The sequence below is a fragment of the Falco naumanni genome, chromosome 6, assembly GCF_017639655.2.
Source record: "Falco naumanni isolate bFalNau1 chromosome 6, bFalNau1.pat, whole genome shotgun sequence".
Classification (NCBI taxonomy): Eukaryota; Metazoa; Chordata; class Aves; order Falconiformes; family Falconidae; genus Falco; species Falco naumanni.
Window position 1 is genome coordinate 17,769,562 of NC_054059.1, and position 19,573 is coordinate 17,789,134.

A 19,573-nucleotide genomic window follows, 5' to 3' on the forward strand; every position below is an offset into this window, starting at 1 on the left:
TCACTCATACTTTTTTTCAAACTTTCTGTATGTCTGCCCTGGATTTTTATTCAGGAAAGACTCCTCTTGGACAATGTGTTCCTTCCTTAAGCTTAAGCAGAGCAGGGAAATTCGATAACCCAATCAAAGAGGCTGGAGTTGTGAGGCATTCATGGGAAAGGTAGCTATGTTACCACTTACAGCCAGCCACTTTCAAAGAGTTCTTCAGTCTTCCTTTGTTCATACGTGTTTTCACTGTATTTGTTCGTGTATGCTGTTGTACAGTGCACAGAGCAGTGATATGGCCCAGCTTTGTGTGACTAGTGGCATATTTCCTTTATAGCATCTTAAGGGCTGTATTGTTTGAGACGTTGGAGGGTACCACTGCTTTGGAAAGCTGGCTGTAGATGTTTTTCTATGCTTTGGAGAGTCCTCTTCCAGCAGTAGCTGCGGTTGGAAAATGGAAAGGGTGGAAAGTAGAAACGGTGCTCGTTTTCCTCTGCTATGTCTTTGTGAAAGAGTGATGCAGCAGAAACACAGACACCTGTGGTTCACTCATTTACCTTCTCCTTTCCTATTTCTTCTTCCCTTTGAAGGGATTATTATTGCCCCTTGTTAAGAGTTGCTACTTTGGTTTCCTGGCTCAGCCAGTTAAGGAAAATAAAGACACAAACATCCTGTCAGTCAGTCTACTTCATAATATGTAGCTATATAAAACAGGAGTATCTTTTGTAAGGAACTACTAGAACAGCCTGATTTACCGAGAGGCAACCTCGTCTTTTCATTGGATGTCTGTAGTCCCAAGAGATTAATGCTAAATTGTGCCGTAGTGCTGTTACGAATAGCTATGAAAATGAGAGTATTTCCTAATGATATTGTCAGATGTTTTACAGATTTTGGCTACTTATTTCACAGAAGTAAAAAGAAAAGGTGAGCATGGTCCAATCCTCTACTTCTTTTCAGGTTGCCCAGCGTGCTGCGCAATTGCAGGAAGCCCTCCTTCACTGTGGGAGATTTCAAGATGCCCTTGAATCTCTGCTTAGCTGGCTCATTGATACAGAAGACCTTGTGGCTAATCAGAAACCACCATCTGCTGAATTCAAAGTTGTGAAGGCCCAAATACAAGAACAGAAAGTAAGTGAAATGTGTTCAGAATATCTCTTTCCACTAGATCAGTGAGAATAAATTCCCAGTCTTTTGCAAAGCATAAAATCTGTTCAAGTGTATTGTATTACATTGAAGTGTGCTGAGGTGTTTAAAGCAGCCATCTGTTCGATACTCAGGGCTCTGTCCAGGGCTGGGAAAAGTACTCATCTTCTGGGACATAAGACACAGAATACACTGTGCAATCTGAGCTCTGGTTATAATTATTAACACCCTCTGGAAAGGATTGTTAAAGGTCCATTGGAAGAAGAGAAAGCATAAAGTGCAGCGTTGGGCCATTTGGAAAGCAGGAAATATAAACTAGTACATTTTCAGTGTAATAATTCCAAGGTAGCATTGCAGATTATGGGTTTAAATACTTGGCTTTGAATCCTGATTGTGATCCGATCGTTGTCGGTAGTTAGGTGGGGTGCTGTTGGGAAATGGCCTGTGCTCATGTGGAAGCACCATCAGTGTTGTCAACTTTCACAAATTTTCGTAACGATTATAGAAAAAAGAACCATAATGTAGCTCATGAAACCTGTAGTCCATGCAGTTGGACTGTGTGGCCCACTGTCACCCAGAGATTTAACATAAAGTTATGGTCAGTAGAGGTTGTCATGGTACATCTGCAGAGGCAAAATGTTAATGTTACCGAAGGCAACTAGAGAATGGAGAAAGGGAGGACTGTAGACAGAGGTGTGTTTTATTCTTCATGGAGAAGTTAATTTACTGGACTACCTCAGTGAACTCAATTCCATCTCAAACAAGAGATGAGATACAATAGTTTTTATATTTTCCTATCTCTGTATGTATATAACCAAATTAACTTTGTGTTGGCAAATCTAGAAGGAGAAGGAGCTTTCTCAGTAACGTGCCTATGAAATATTTCAGATACTCTATAAATAGTTTGTTTCCCTCAGTGGTATTAAATAGAACTTTTTCCTCTGTACGTTCACTCTTCGGGCTGCCACACATCTTTGCCCCGTAGAAACCAAGGAGGTTGGGAGGTTGTTCGGGCTTGCTGAAACTCTGCTGTTCATAGCAAAACAATTAAGCAAAAATGAACCTGTGTTGGGGGGTGGAGTGGTGGATGGGGTGGGTTGGTGTGTGGGGGGTGTGTGTGTGTGTCTCTTTCATTAGCGTTATTCACACTTTCATCACAATGTAGGCATTGCTTTTTCTTTTTTTTTTGCTTTTAACAGGTCTTCAAGAAGTCTAGCTCCTTCTGTTTTTACACTTGCATTGTTACAATGTATCTTAATAACCTGGTGCGTGATTGCTTTCTCTGTAGCTTCTCCAGAGGTTGCTGGATGACCGCAAACCTACTGTTGAGGTGATCAAGCGTGAAGGGGAGAAAATTGCAGAGTCAGCTGAACCTGCTGATAGGGTGAAAATCTTGAAACAATTGAGTTTCCTGGATAGTCGATGGGATGCATTGCTCAGTAAAGCTGAAACAAGGTACTTGAAATTCTTTCATAGGTTTGGAAAGTGTAGATAATAACATGATAGGTGATTAGAAGCAGCATGTGGAACTCTTTAGTGTGAAGTCTTGTAAATACTATCATTCTTGTTATTACATTACATTATTGTGACTTGATGTTGATGAAATAGGTCCTCTGAAGGAAAAGTGGAGAGAAGTGACTTCAACAGAGCAAAAGCTTTTTAAAAAGGTTTAGGAAAAAAATAATCTGCTAGGATTAACTGCATATGTTTCTTCTGAATATTTTATCTCTGTTAGTTCCTTAGAATGCAAGTTTCTTGGTGCAAGAATCTATTTTGCATAGAATCAAGTGCAGATTTTATATTTAACAAATAATAATGATGTTCCCGTGGAACTTTAAAATCCTGACATGCTGCTACAAAGAGAGGGCACTCAATTCTTCCTTTTTTCTGTTTGGTCTCATCCATATAATTACTTCCTATAGCGTAGAGTTCCTCATACTGTAAGTTGCTGGTGTAAACTTATGCAAGGTGCAGAGCTCCCTTAGTTCTCAATAAGAAAAAGGACCATCAGAGTATGTAGAATATACAGAATATACTATGTCTTAAAGACATTGCAGCCCAATTCAAATTTCAAGTAAAAAAATCCAACAAAACAAAACAAAAACCATACACACAGTATCTGTGTATACACATGCTTAGACTTACAAATTGCTGTCAACGTATAAAATACCTGGAAAGTTATGAACAGTAAAATGTCTTTGAAGAAATCTGTGTTAAAAGGGTTGCTGAACGTGTTTTGTGGGTGGGGTTTTGAAAAAGGACAGCCTGGTTTAGACTAGAGAAGAGTGTGCATGAGAGGTGGCCTGAAAAAGGTGTATAACTGAGAACAAGAAAGGACTTGGGAAGTTGAAGGAAAGGAATTTAAGTGAAGAGTGAAGCTTTACAGTGAAGAATAAATTGATTTGTTGGGATTTAGGCATTTAGAGTAGCATTGAACTCACCTGTTGCGTCCTACTCCTTCTGGGAGCCCCTCTTTAATTCCTTTGCATTGAACATCTTTTGTTACCTCATAATAATACTATGATTATTTATTTAGTAGTCAACCACTCTCAGACCATTATTTCCTCCTTTTTTTTTTTTCCTTGTGGGGTTTTTTTGTTTTAATTGAAGGCATCTGACTCATTAGCTGGGGTAAATGTTAATGTCATGTTTAATATCATTCTCCCAGTCTGGTGATATTTAATTAAAAATCAAATTGTGACTTTTTCTAAGCCGTCTATTAGCCACAAGCTCTTCTCCTTTTTTCTTCGTCCGGTCTCTAGAAATGAAGATTAGATTTGAGGATGATTTTGAAAACGATGTAGAGTACTTCACTTAGTGTTCTGTGGCTCAGTGTGTCAAGTCTACCTTGTTTATAAGCCTGGGGAAGCACGTATGAACCTAGCTTTTACCTGGAGTGAGTTCCTTATTTGAAAGACAATATTGTGATGTTTTTCACGTAGAGCAAATCTTTCTTAAAAGTCTGCTGGAGTGAAATCTGTTCCACCATTTTTGTAGAGAAGACACTTCCTGTAATCAAGAGCCTTCTCTGAAAATTAACCTGAAAGAAATATTTTAGATACTGCTTTTTTATTTTGGATGTCAAGTGTCTGTGCTTTGTTAATGTTGTCTCACTAACTTCATTAAGAGCTTTTATCCAGAAGACAAGTAGAACCAAAAAGTTCTGTTCACAGCACTGGACAAATGTTTGAAGATATTTTACAATGCTGAGGAAGCATAACAATATATTCTAGTTCAGTAAAGCCTTTGTGTAACTTTAAAACATGTATAACAGTCAAGGGAATGTAACTTCATGCTTCAAGACAGCTAGAAATTTGAGAACTATAATAATTGTGTATAAAGCAATGTCATGCTGAATTGAGTGCTAGATTATTTTTTGCAAAAAGTATATAAATAAAAGTGATATTCTTTTTATTTGCAAAACTTGCATATTAGCAAAAAGAATTCCAAACAGCTTTGAAGGTGTTGATTGTTTGGTTGTTTTTGTTTTTTTTAATTTTGTTTGATTGTACTTTACCTTGGTTTTCATTGAGTATCATGGATATATTTCTATTTCATTTGGTGACTGGTTCCTACAATAAGACAGAATTATTTTTTTCCCCCCAAAGGTTTCATGGGGTCCTTTTCTGTTTTTTTTGAAACTATTTTGCACTTACTTCACCACAAAAAATAACCTTTCTCCTGGTGTGTTGATAGGAACCGTCAGTTGGAAAGCATCTCAGTGGTAGCTCAGCAGTTCCATGAAGCTCTGGAGCCACTGGTGGAGTGGCTGACCACCACAGAGAAGAGGCTTGCAAATGCAGAACCTATTGGAACGCAGGCCTCCAAACTGCAGCAGCAAATATCTCAGCATAAAGTAAGATACAAACCACACGCTTGTGTCATTCTTTTTAGACGCTTCTGTAAAGTACAACACAACTGGCAAAGCTGTTGCGGTGTATGTTTTACCATACTGAATTTTTTTCTGTAATTTGAGTTTTATATATTTACGTTGGCAGTATGTCCTTTTTCATTCAGTTTTTATTGAGTTCCAGTTATGTTTTTTTCTGATCTTTCTTTCCCATTATTCTTCATTATTTAAAAAAATATAGGCCATAGAAGATGACGTCCTAGCTCACAGTAAGAGTTTACATCAGGCCATTAGCACTGGTCAGTCTCTGAAGTCTATGAGCTCCAGGGAAGATAAAGATATGGTACAGGAAAAGCTAGATTCTTCTCAGGCTCGATACATTGAAATTCAAGAGAAGAGCAGCAGCAGGTCTGAACTTCTTCAGCAAGCTTACAGCAATGCTCAGATTTTTGGGGAGGATGAAGTTGAATTGATGAACTGGCTGAATGAAATCCATGATAAGCTGAGCAAATTGTCAGTCCAAGATTGCAACACAGAATTACTTGAGAAACAGCACACTGAACTACTGGTATTTTGATTTCTGTTCATTTATTATTTAATCCATTTTTAATTTTGATTTATATTTCCATACTTCATTTATTTTCATTAATATACGTTGTTTAAATTGCCAATATGTTTATTCCAAATAATAATATAATTTTTTATGTCTGTGCTAACACAAACGGCCTTTTCCCTTAGGATCTTCAGGAAGAGATTCTTCTTAGAAAACAAAATGTTGATTTGGCTATACAAAATGGCTTAGAGCTTCTCAAGCAAACAACAGGTGAGAGCTTATATAAAACTATGATTCATCAGGCTTTTTTTCTTGTACTTATAAGTGCTTATGAGAAAATTTGAAGTGGAACTTGTAAATATTAGTCCATAATTGCTGGTTAAAGCAGTCATAGTTGTTTATTTTAATAAAGGTTTGAGGTCATGGTAGGTTGTGTTTTTGGGCAAATTTTCCTATTAATGTAAGTGAGTAGAAGTCCTTTTTTGCCTGTAGAGAATTTGGCTCAGGAATCCTTTATTATTTTTAGTGAAAAATTACTTTAGTGAACCTGCATTCCATTTCTAATAGCAAGTTATGGACATTAGTCATAATGAAGGGCTGTTTGGCAGTGGACGCAGTCAATTCCCTGCAGGCATCCACAGATGAATGAGGTATTAGACTATGTTTTATTGCAAGAGGGAAGCTTCACCCATTGAAGCTAATACTGTGGGAAAAGTTGTGTTCCAGTTGTACACGACGTGTCTGTTCTGTAGGTCAACATTTGTCCATATTTTCCAGTACTTCTGAAGTACTTGAACTCTTTAATAAAGACACATATGGTTGGGAGTCGAGGGGTATCCTTTTCTGTTCATAACTTAGACATTGTGCATAGTGTATAATGAAATCTGGATACACACTAATAAAGTTCAGTACATTGTTTTTATTTTAGCCTGTTGAGTTGTGTTGCAAATGGATAGTAATGAGAGTGTACAGTGATGTCAAATACTGCAGTAATTGAAAATCTTTTTGTTGGGTTTTATTCTTCACATTTTCAATAACGCTCTAATAACTTTTTTTTTTTTTTGGCCTTTGTAAGAAGTATTGTGAATTTAAGGCTGGCTTTTTTTTTAAAGAGTATTCATGTTAAATATTGGGTCAAGTCCTTACTTTCTAATAGTTTAGTAAAGCAGAAAAAAGACAGAAATACAGTTCCTTAGCTGAGGTAAACTCCATAGCTCTGTGGACTTCAGTGACAGTGGGATAACTTACAACAGTTGAGGATTTACCTTACAATCTTATTTGGGTTATTTTATAAATTAAATGCTGAGATTTCTGTAATGGGTGGGGGTTGGGATTTAGGTTTGGTTTTGGTGGATTATTTTTTTTTCTTTTAAATATTTGTGATCCTAGGAAATAACATCTCTCTGTTATTTTAGGTGATGAAGTTGTAATAATTCAAGATAAACTGGAAGGCATTAAAGCAAGATACAAGGACATTATGAAACTGAGTTCTGATGTATCTAAGACCTTAGAGCAGGCTCTGCAGCTTGCAGGTCAACTGCACTCCACTCACGAGGAACTCTGCAAATGGCTTGACAAAGTGGAGGTGGAGTTACTCTCATATGAAACTCAAATACCAAAGGGTGAAGAGTTAAGCCAAGCACAAGAAAGACAAAAAGTAGGTTTTAGAACCTGTGAATTATTTATTGCTGTATGATTCAGCTAGGTTTTGTGTTAATTTGAGTTTGGCATGAAGTTGTTTTGTGAATAACTAATTTTGGCATCAGATTGTTTGACTAAATGTCACAGTAGTTAAGAATCAAATTCACTTACCGGAGTCATCTGTTATAATCACTTATGAAATTGGGCTGAGGTTTATTTTTAGCACAAGAGAAGGACAGTATTTCCTTTTTATTCTAGCAGCTACTTAATCCTGGGAATACTCCTTAAGTTGTCAAAGTTATTTGGTTCTTTAGTTGTGACATAGATAAAATCCTGTAAAGTGTAAAGAGAGTCAGCGTTTAAAATATGTATAGTAATCTTGTTTAACAATATTTATTTCAAGAGAAGAATTGTAGTATAAACTGGATGGTGTGGACGATGTTAAGCGGGGGAAGCTAAAAAAGATCTTTCCATTAGATTTCTTACATATAGCTAAAAAGAAATGAAAGAGCGGGTGGGAGCTTCTGTACAGGTAAAAACTTCCTGAAGTGTTGTGTGGGGATTTGTTTGGAATTTAATCCAGTCATTGCGTATTTAAGAAATCACTTGAATTCCTCATATTTTGCTTTATTGCATGCCTGATTTCACTTGCTGGTGATTTAGTTCCTTATGGAGTTGCGGGTTGCAAGGAATATCGGTTAGTTTTATTTTCTTTGGTTGCTTCTTTAAAAACTCTTGTGAAATTATGAAGAATTTCAGACTGTCATATTGACTGGAGAAATCTATTTAAGATGTATTCTGTAGAAAATTCTCTTCAAGAATCACACACCTTTCTAGAAAACAGGTTACAGTATCAAAAAGCTAATACAACTGAGCTGAAAATAAGCATGCTAAGGTATCTCTTTGGTTTGGGTGGAAAACTCTTCAGTTCTCAACCCATGGAGTAGCTGCAAGAATAAAAAATAAAAAAAACCAAACATGTGCAAGCTGTGTGTGTGCAGCTTTTATGCTGGTATGTTTACTTTGAATGGCCTTTTTCAGGAGCTGAAAAAAGAAGCAAAGAACAACAAAGGCTTACTGGACACTCTGAATGAAGTCGGCAGTGCCTTCCTGGAGCTGGTGCCGTGGAGGGCCAGAGAGGGGCTTGACAAAATGATAACAGAGGACAATGAGCGCTATAGATTAGTGAGTGACACGATCTCTCAGAAAGGAGATGAGATTGATGCTGCCATCCTGAGATCCCAGCAGGTACTGAAAATTCTTTGGGCAATAACAGTTTCTGGCCACGTGCACCTCAACAAAAGATGTCCTTTAATAATGTTGCCAAAAGTTTGTTGTGCTTGAACAGCAAAAGGCTTGTTTGAATGAAATGGGAATTCACTGTTAAGATACGAATGCCAGAACTCGGGTAATCTCTACACTGTTGTGTCAACAAAAAGGCAGGCGTCAGTCTTGTAGCTAAAATTGCTGTAACTATCCTGTGGCTCCATAAATGGCAATTTGTGTAAGTAAGAACTGAATGGCCCATGTCTTTTGTAGATCATGTTCTGTTGGTCCAGATCCCCGGCCAATTTTACTGGACGTCACACTGAAATCACTAGAGTTGCCACACCTTTTAGCATCAGCTGATTGTCTAGCTCCTCTGTACTTTCTACAATTAAAAGCTGGATCATCTTATTCAAGCTGTAGTGGAGGATTTAAATAACAATTGATTTTATTCATATCCAAAATACTTTTCTTCTTGGGGCTCAAAATTTGAGTTACTTGTTATGTGAAGGTTTCTATATATGCAGGGAACTGTATATATATGGGCTTGCTTTGAGAACTGACAGTCTAATTTAATCACTAAATAGTTCCATATATAAGTTTGCTTATAGGTGCATCATGGAAAGAGGATTTTTCTAGTGTCTGCCTAAAGTTTGGGCATAAAAATGTTGGTGAGATTTCTGTTTATGCTCATGGTTCCCATAAACAGTTAACAGGACAAGGAGAAAACGCGTGATATTTTCAAAGTTTGCTGAAAGCTGACTAAAAGAGGCTGGCAGTAACTCGGATCACCTCATAGCTGAGATTAAAAATCACGTTTCTTTTTAAGGGGTTTGCTATGAATATTATCTTCTCTCATTAACCAAATCCTCAAAAATGAAGGGTGATTTTTTTTTTCTTTTGAGTGATAAGGTGAGATAGGAGAGTATATGTTGGCTGTCCTTCAACTTTTTTGAATTCTCTGAATATGTTGCATCCCCTAGCACAAGTTCAGCAGATTCAGGTCCAGGCATGAAAGGTCCAGAGCTGCTCTCTACTAGCTAATGTTGTGAGCACACATTGCGCCCTAGTCCTGCGTATCCCTAACCTCCACTGCAGCCCAACTTGCATTGCCACAGTATGCTCCTATACACCATATCCTGTGATAAATATCAAGTGGATTAACACACTTCCAGTGAAGGATAAGCTACTTCCCATTTAGCTCAGAGAAAGATTGCAAAATAAAACGTATTTTTGGAGAAGCTAAAGCAGCTGTAGAGTGTGCTTTAGAAAGCATTCATGAAGCAAATCACAATGTCATCACGTTCAGAATTCAATCATTTTTTGTTAAAAGAATACCACAATGAACTATGCTTGGTTAAACTGGGGGGAGATGAAATAGATGGTTTTATAGTGATACAAGTGAAATTCAGGGCTCATAAATAACTGTCATACATAATAGGAAGAAAACACTTCAAAATCTGGATGCAGAGAGTACCAATTTTGTGCTTTTGATGTCTTTATATTCTATTTGAACACAAGTTGGAAATCCTATACCCTCAGCAAATGGGGGTTAGAGTCCTGTCCTTCCTCAATGCCATGTAATCAAGAATTTTCACTGTCATGCATTGATTTTTGTTCCTTCCGTTAAATATTTTCTCAATAGTACATACCTATGGATATAAATCACCTTCTTAATTTCCTTCATTTGGATCATAAATATATGAGCTTCCCAAGAGCTTTGTTGTGAACTGCAGTTTCTGAAGCTAGGATGTAACTATCACTGGTATGTGTGCTTTGTGCTGACGGTTACAGTGCCGATTGTTTCAGAACGCACCTTTCTATTAGGAAGTCACAACGTTTAGGGACAAAGCTTACTTTCTGTTACTTTACATGAGAAATGACATATAGTGAAAAAGAATGTGCTCTCTTTCATGTAACAAGTGGATTATAAAGAATGAAGAAGGTTGACTCATAAAGAATGAAATCTCAGAACTGCTTCTTCTGTTTCTGTGTGGGTTGTGATTAACCACTAAGACAAGACTGATTTAGTAGCTAAGGTGAACTCCAGCGATGTTACAGAAGCAGGGCTGTAGACCAGCAGATTTAAAAGGCAAGAGGGACTGGGAGTGGTCAGAAGGAAACTTCTGGGGGGAGTGTGGGTATCAACAACACAAATACAGGGTCTGACCTAAAACGTCCTGATAGGCTTTCACAATAGCTCACAGTCATTAACGTTCAGCTAATTGCAGTGGGGCTCAGAGTTTAAAATAAATAGATTAGGTTTTAGTAGTTTCTACGATGACTGTTCTGTGCATCTGTTTATTACATGTGATATTTCTCTATGACTTAATCTCAGAGCTGCCCCCATTGAGTACTGCAGCATGTGTATACTAAGCCACATGCCTATAAACTTGAACTGAAGAGAAGTATGATTTTTTAAAATTTGGTCTTACTTGTCAGAAGAATTAAATCTCCACAGACTTCTTTTCAGGATTTCATTCTCTCCTTTGCAAATTAGTAAGAAACAGATCCTTTAAATCCTCTCATTACTTTAGTGCTTTAGAGGTAATTTCTGAAACATTTAAGCATTGACTAATGGTAGTTAAAAGTTAATCTTTTCGGAAAAGGACTGGCTGCAACCAAATGCCCTGAAGAATTTTCATATTTAATCCAAGGTCTAGTTTTGGATGAAATGCTGTCTTCTCTAAATTCAGTGAGGTTTTGCCACTGACTCAGTTAAATTGCGATTGTTCTGTCTTTATCACTTAATACCAAAGCAGCTCTTAAGATTAAAAGGGTAACATCAAACAACTGTTTATTCAGATAATTGCAACGCTAGCAGTAATAATAAACATAGAGATGGAAAAGACATGTGAAAGCAGAGTAAAATGAAAATAAACAGTCTGGTTAAAATTCTGAAATTATAAGCCTTTTTATTTTCTCATGTCTGTTAGCAGTAGGCTTTGGAAAAATATATTTGCTTCTGTTGCTTTGTCGTGCTTATGAATTAAGCTGCTTGTATTACAATCCCTCAGTACCATTTTGGGTGTAGTATTTCATTTATATAAAAACCTGATATGGAAAGTGAGCTGCTGTCTTTCTAACAATTCAAAAGTATGCTTTTCATTCTTTAAAATTTTTGAAACAGTCATTCTAATTCCGTGTGTGTAGAACCACTGAACTAATTCGTGTCCTTCTCTTTTAGTTTGATCAAGCAGCTGATGCTGAATTTGCCTGGATTGCAGAAACAGAAAAGAAACTGATGTCTCTGGGTGATATTAGGCTTGAGCAAGACCAGACCACAGCTCAGCTACAAGTTCAAAAGGTAAAAGAAATGCATTTTCAACTGTCATGTTAATTATTGGCTGGCACACTCTCCATCTAGAAAATGTACTGGCATGATTTAATTTTCAGTCTGTCATAATGCACTTCAAAAATAGTTTTTGCTGCATGTACTCTATTTTTTTTTTATTTTGCTGATGAATTTTTATTGTGTTTCAAGGCTTTTACCATGGAGATTTTGAGGCACAAAGATTCTATAGATGAACTTGTTAAATCTGGGGATAAGATTATGAACACGTGCACTGAAGAAGACAAACAGACCATGAAGGTAAAGATCCTTAAACTGCAGCTACAACGGTAGATATGTAGGCAGTGAATAAGTAGAAAGATTCCTATAGTGACTTTTTTAAACACAAATGAAAAAGCATTGGTTGCGTCCACTTTTGGTCTGAAGATTATAATCCTAGAAAAAGTGCTGTTGTGTATGTATCACTGTCCTTCAGGATGTTCAAAGAGCAAACACTGTGTACTTGCTTCGTTGTCTGACACTAATTTGGAGCCCCATTTACCATCTGCATGCATGGTAAATAGTATTTTAGCCAATGGACAATTGAGTGAATAGGTATTAGTCATCTGGTGTGATGTGTGTGGAATCTGGCTGTTTTATCTTCCTGAGTTCCCTAGAGTCACTCTGCGTCTGTGTTTCTGTGATGGATCAGATGGCTCTGCAGAAATGAGCAGAAATGAGAGTAAAGATTCACAGTTTCTGCTGATTTCAGTGTAGATGTTACTTGCCAAGATGATTCCATCCTGTTGACTAACACAGTCAGTGAAAGGCATTCTTATGCCTTTACTTACTACGCACAGACACGGAGCCTTGTGTTGGGGCTGTCTATGTAGAGAAACGGATTTTTCACATTGGCATTTAATAATGCGTTAGTTGTGGGATTGGGTTTTTTTTGCTAAATTGTGATGAGGCTGAGTATGTTGTATAAATTTAGTCCTTCCAATGACCACCCTCCTTGAAGAGCAATACTTCACTAATTGTGCTTTACTGCAGGATCTCTGAATAAATTTCATTTGCTCTTAAGTGAATTTAAAATAGACATGATGTTCTGTCTATGAAAATGTAGTCATAAGGGAGAGCAGTTTTATGTGAGTCTTTATTAAATATTTGTATTTGTAAAAAATACTGTAAATCTGTGTGTTAGGCTATTTTTTGTCCTTTAGATAGCATCTCTATACTTAATTTACATGCAAGACATAACAAATGAAAGGATAGCTTGTTCTGCCAAAAAAGATTCTTTACTTCACATTCAATGGCTTGCTTATGTGTCTAGTTTTTCCAAAGCTAGCATTTATGTGCATTGTCACATACAATATTTCAAAAAAGTAGTAACATGGGCAGTCTTCCATAGGAAAAATGTATAGCTAGTTGATACTTTTATTATCACATGCCCAAATACAGTAGACTTACATTGTTTAAACCTTTTAGTTATATTATTAATAGTAACACATCCTCATTAACTAATGTATGCTAACCTGGAAAATAATGTTTTGTGATTATTGTTGCAAGTTTGTAAGCTACAAGCACAACAGTATACCCTATTCTCTTGTCAGATTTAAAAACAAAGCAACAGATTTTTGTGTATTATTCATACTTTGATTCAGAAATGCTGTGGAAAACATAGTTTTTGCTAAGTGTCACTGAAGATAAGCATCCTCAGTGAGGAAGCTGGACTAACATCTTCAGTCAAATCATTTGCAGCTTGGCTAGAAGCCCTATGAATAAAGTGTTACTTGAAAATATCAGTATCATTGAATATGTTCTAATTACCTTGAAACTACTCTGCCAAATTCATATCTCCCGCAATATTGATTCTGTCCACCTTAAACACTGGTGCTGTAGAAACATTACCAGATTTAAATTTGGTTCACTGTGGTTTGGTGCTCTAATTATCAAGGATTGTTTAGAAATTAATACAGACCTGTGGAAAAAAATACATTGCTATTTTTCGTTAATATTATTTTACAGAAAAAGATGGAAACCCTCTTACAGAAATATGATGCCATCTGTCAAATTAACTCTGAAAGAAACCTCCAGCTGGAACGGGCTCAATCCCTGGTTAACCAGTTCTGGGAGACTTATGAAGAGCTTTGGCCATGGTTAACCGAAACAGAAATGATCATTTCTCAGCTTCCTGCGCCAGCCCTTGAATATGAAACTTTAAAGCAACAGCAAGAAGAGCATAGGGTAAGTGTTTTGCTAGTTTTGAACAACAAAACTGTCGAAAGCCAAGCAGTACTCTCCCTAGAACTGTGGAGTACTCTGCTAAATGCTTCAAACCCAGTTATACTTCTGTTGAAAAAATAATTATTTAAGATAATAATACAAAACAAATACTTTTTCAATCATGCCTCTACTGTTTCCCAGACTGTGCATGCAAACAAGATTCTGTGACGAAGGCATCAAAACATGTATAAGCATAAAAGAGCTCTAAAGGTGAAAAAATTGTCATTGTAGTGAGAGAGCTGAGCACTCAAAAGTTAATAATGAAGAATTATATTTAAAAGTGCACATTATTGTCAGTATTAGAACAAACCAAACCCATAAACAGAAAGAACAGACATCGGACATTGTAGGAGGAAACAAAAGAATGTAAAACTTGACTATCTGAAGAACTGGCATACCTGTTGTCAGCATGCTGAAGGTGAAATGCTGCCTTTGTGTCCAGTCTATCTACAAATACACACATACGCTGATTTTATGCACGTGTGAAAAATTTGGCTTTTGTTCTGTGGGTAGCATTGGATCTAAACCTAGCTGAGCCAGGAAGATGGAATTGATTGCTTGTGTTCCAGCCAATCCCATAATCATTTCTCATGTCAAGTATGTTTGTTATGTAATAATTAAAAGAAATTATGGTTTACCATAACATCACAAAATAGGCGCGACAGTGTTGTAGGCTGGCCACTGTATCAGCTTTCTTACATGGAGGAATAATCAGCTGGGATAAAATTAGTACATTTCATATATGGCTACTAGTATCACATGGAATCAGACGCATCAGGTGAGGTTGAAAACCTGCATGTTTTGGCATATGCAAAGCCTGTATGGCTACTGGAGATACCTGTCTCTCCCTACTGAGCATAGAGTAACTCTTTTTTTATTTTAGCTGCCTCAATTAAGTGACTCAGGTTAGGTAGGATGAACCCTGGCTTCAAAGTCTTGTTTACTCTGAGACCAGTTAATGAAGATGTGCCACTCTTATGTACTGGTAAACGCTGGGTTCACTCATTTGTCTTCCTGTTACGTCCACAATGAACAAGCATGCTCTATTAAGACTAGCTATATAACATGGGCTTTAGAAACTATCTTGATTACTCATCGTGAACCAAATCATGCTTGCTTTACTTACAGGATTGTTCCCCATCTACTTTAATCATTCTGCTTGCATGAGAGGCCCTTCAGATGAGCTGCTATTTTTGCATTTTCCCTGGGCTATGCTATTAGCTGAGATTTGTTTTTTAAGTAGAAGATTAATGTCAAGGAATTTTAACATGTAATCTGATTTGACATACTTGTTTACTGGAATTGTTTACCCAATAGTAGATCATGGAGAAGACAAAATCATTTATTGTTCTATTAAAAAAAAAAAAAAAAGGTTCTGAATGTGAATTGTAAACAGTTTTCTATATTCACTTACATTTTCTGTTCTGATGTGTTTACTGATGACTACCTTTTTCCAAGTCATGGAATTCATAGAGCTGATTTTGTGTCAGTAACTTGCAGTCAGTTTGGTTTGAACTGAGCTGTGAGCAGAGTACTAGCATAAGGTTTGGACCCAGAAATTTGCACTTTTGTGGCCTTGCATCAAATCATCTATTTGTGCGCAAAAATAAAACATAGAAAGTGATTTTCTAAAAATCATCAAACTGTTCTTAGTTTCACCTCTTCTCTGCTAATCAACATTATTTTTCTTGTTGCAAGGTATACAGATACAGTTACATTCTCAGTAAGCCAGAGTCAGGGGTTTCTGTACTTTCATTGCTGTTTTGTCATAAGGGGACTGTAGAGAGTCGTGGCCACTGTCTTTTCAATCTTCTCAACCTTTCCTCTTCTGGGGAGGAGCAAGTAAGCAAGCCAGTATCAGGATTTCTTTTTAAGGGAAGGAGCTTAGTTGAAGGGAAGAAGATCTATTTATACTGAGACTGATACAGGCTCTTTTCCATGTCTGCATTAATTTAAACAAACTCTCAGCTGGGAGGAACAGAGCATGTGTCTCTTACGTTCCTACACAGGGTCTAGAAGACAGAAATGCATGGAATCCACAGCACTGAGAGGGACAGTTCCTCACAAGACAGTGGGATTTTTCTGGAGAGGGAGGGATGAGCTGAGAAAACAAAAAGAACTGGAGGGAAGGATGGGGCTACTCCCATGAAAAACTTCCTCTTTTATCAGATCTATGGGTGCAAGTAAACAAAACCCAAATCTTTGGGCAAGTTGGAAGGCACTTTGTGATCTTTCACTTCCACAAGCCTCTGCACAGTCTTCTGCAGTTTTGACTTAATTCAGAGGTGGATGATGAGAGGGAGTAGACAGCTGAGATCAAATTTGATTTACTTATTAATTACTTGTTAAACTTTGTGTTGATTAGGTAATAACACTGTTGTGAAGACAGAGGGATCTTGTGGCCAGAGGCCAGACTGCTAAACTAGGTTGCTAGTACTGTACTGACCAGTATTCCTTGTCCTTTTGTCATTTTCACTTATTTGTTTGACACTTCCTTGTGTTAGTTCCCTCTCCTTAAATTAAGGATAGTATGAATTAATATTCTTGCAATGCCAGTACCACCTCCTGTGATGTTCTTCAACGAAAGTCTGCGGCAAGTGACACAAATATCAACATGAAAAGTATATACATGGTGATGTTATGCATGTCTGGAATATTGTTGCTGTTTCTGTCATGGGTACTAAATACGATGGGGGATGTCTGTTGCTAGCATCTTATATTTGACCTGTAATCATATGTCCTACAAAAGTGTTGCATGGACCTTTCCAGTGCATCTCTAATTGTGGTGTTTCGTGCCTGGATAGCTCTGCGTTGGAATGGGAGCGACCACTGGCAAAGCAGTCATTAACTTTCTTTGATATTTGTATTATACATTAGGACAAAGGGTATTTGTTTGGAATTTCTTGCCAGCTGGATGTGTTAGAAGTGTGGACAGCTGTAATGTGGTGGTGCAAGCTCAAGAAACTGATAAGTTTTTTTGTTTGTTATAGCAACTGCGTGAGCTGATCGCTGAGCACAAGCCTCATATAGATAAGATGAACAAAACCGGGCCTCAGTTGCTGGAGCTGAGCCCAGGAGAAGGTTTTTCTATCCAAGAGAAATATGTGGCCGCTGACACCCTTTACAGTAAAATTAAGGAAGATGTCAAAAAGCGAGCACTGGCATTGGATGAGGCCATTTCTCAGTGTACCCAGGTATCAGTTTAAGTTTCAAGTATAATTGGATTCATTCAAATGGAAAGACACTTAGTCGTTGTCATCTTACATGAATATATCAAGACAAAACTGCTGTTTTATCCGGATTTTTCAACCTAATGACCTATGAATGTTCATATCACTGCTTATGGCATTGATTTTTCTGTTTCTCGAGCAGTAATAGGGTTATAATTTTATATATTGGTCAGTATTATGACTCTGCTGCAGTTGAAAAATGTTACTGCTTCTTAATTTTTAAGTAAAAAAATTAGGTCTAAAAATGTGGGATTTTATTTTCACTTCCATTTTCTCTTGCTGGTAGGTTACTAGCCGATGCTTTGTTTGTATATGGATGTCACTATTGATCAGTTAACTTGAGCGTAGTTATATCTAGAATTTGGCAGCTTTAGTTGCAGTCCATTACGAGTGGAACTAGAAGGTAGTTTAGCAGTGGTAATAGCATTTGCTCCTTGTTGCAGACCCAGAAGAACTTAACGTAATGTATGCTTGAACTATTACGTAGAAGTCTTGTGAGCAGTTAAATGTAACAAAATGTCATCATAAGCACAAAATTCAGATCGAGCCCACAAAAGCTGCAGATCTTAGCCTATGCAGTGAACCTCGATTAGAGTATTGTTATGTGTCACATTCTAGAGACTTTTAAATATTGAGTTAATTATGATTAAACCTAAACTGAAAATCTTTTACTTAACCCCAGATTCAGAAAAAAGCTCAGTAAATCTGTGTCCATGAACCCGTACAAAAAACGGAATGAAATACTGTGTTCTGTACTGCTGTTTTTATAGGAAATTCCCCTTTTTCTCTGTTTGCTGGAGATTAAGTGTTATATTCTGCTCAGGTCTAAAATACTAAGTAAAGAAATAGACCTTAAAGTTCTCATCAAGCCCACATGCTAAATAATTTTTGTCATGGGTCATTGCACTTAATGTCATATTCCTAGCTCCTGAAGACTGTTTAAGAACCCGAGGGAAATAGTTACATCAGGTATCATTCTGCTTTTGAACTGTTTATAGACATTATATTATACTTTCAGTCATTCTAAAGACCTTACTTATTCACACCTTGGAAAGAAGCCTGATTATTTAAATTCAGTGTTTTCCTTTATCATAAATGCTCAGTCCTCCCCCTATTTGGAGGCGCAGGTTTGAAGATCAAGTTATTTGCTTATTATTCGAGTCCCTGCTTTGCATGTGACAGGTATTAACATGTTGTACTAAGTACAGACAACAAGAATAAAAATGCATTCTTTGGTAACAGCTAGAATATAATCAGATGTTGTGAAAGTAATTATTTATGCAGTGTCTTAAGGTTCATTTTGTATACGTAAATGTATATGTAGATGTTAAAGCTAACGTTCATTTTCTATACCTAAACGTATATGCAGATACCAAAGCAAAACGTTGTAATACCCAGAATGTAATTTTATATAATCTCCTTTTTTTATTAAGATACGTAAATATATATTATCAGAGCTCTGTACTATGATGTCTACATCAACGTTTGTCTAGACAGTCCTGGAAGAATAATTACTTAACTCGTCAGGTTTTAAATTATATTAAATTGCATTATGTATCAAAGGCAGGACGTAACCTATGGAGCCATAAGGAGAGGCTGTAATGACTTGCATTTTCTTCCTTTTAAGTTCTAAAACACCTTGTCTCATTCATTGAAGTACGAGTACAAGGAAGCCCACTTGCATGGGCCTTGAATGCACCAACAACTTAAAGATATAACATGTATGTCCTAAAATTAGACCTGAATATTGCCAATTTAATTTTGGTTTTTATCACTTGGTAAGGTTTTGTTGCCACAGTTAGTTTTTTGTGAGTCTTGTACGTGAGAAAGCTACTTATCTTTTGTAACACATTTTGCTGCCTTGTATGATATTCACATTTCTAACAAAAACACTGAGTCCATAACATTAGTCGCAGAGTCTGATTTGAAGTGGGTTGTATGGTGGGAAAAAGTTAATTATGTACGTATTGCCTATGTTCCTTTGAATAGAAAGGATGTAGCTATTTGTTCACAGAGGGTAATCCTTGTTTTGCTGTGCTCTTTCTAGCACCTTTCCCAAGTGTAGTCAAGAGTGCTTTTTGTAGATCCTGGAGGATCATTAAATGCAGCCACAATTACTAATATCTGTAATTTGAAAGGAGCATGATGGTGAAATATTTTTAGGAATCTCTATGGATCCAAAAGCATGTAGTAAAGGCTAACTTTGGACCAGTACCAAGGGATAAACCATGTTAATATGGCTGTAATTGAGCTTCTGGGTACCTTCCTGGGCTCAGCCAAATGTGGGTGAATATAATACACAGTGTTGTATGCTTTGAGTTGCAGAAAGTAATGTACCTTTACTGCAC

At 36.9% G+C, this 19,573-nt stretch overlaps 1 protein-coding gene across 9 annotated transcripts in view; it reads left to right on the top strand.

Moving 5' to 3' along the window:
* Positions 1–19,573, top strand: part of DST (dystonin) — a 302,875-nt gene that overhangs the window by 235,521 nt on the left and 47,781 nt on the right. For 8 of the 9 annotated variants that reach the window (XM_040599286.1, XM_040599277.1, XM_040599279.1 and 5 more), the window contains 11 exons: positions 943–1,113; positions 2,417–2,583; positions 4,825–4,984; positions 5,220–5,546; positions 5,717–5,801; positions 6,947–7,188; positions 8,214–8,420; positions 11,626–11,745; positions 11,923–12,030; positions 13,738–13,956; positions 16,986–17,189. In XM_040599286.1, the coding sequence (XP_040455220.1) occupies positions 943–1,113; positions 2,417–2,583; positions 4,825–4,984; positions 5,220–5,546; positions 5,717–5,801; positions 6,947–7,188; positions 8,214–8,420; positions 11,626–11,745; positions 11,923–12,030; positions 13,738–13,956; positions 16,986–17,189 (2,010 nt within the window). The remainder of the gene's footprint in view (positions 1–942; positions 1,114–2,416; positions 2,584–4,824; positions 4,985–5,219; positions 5,547–5,716; positions 5,802–6,946; positions 7,189–8,213; positions 8,421–11,625; positions 11,746–11,922; positions 12,031–13,737; positions 13,957–16,985; positions 17,190–19,573) is intronic. The other variant, XM_040599285.1, reaches the window with a different exon arrangement.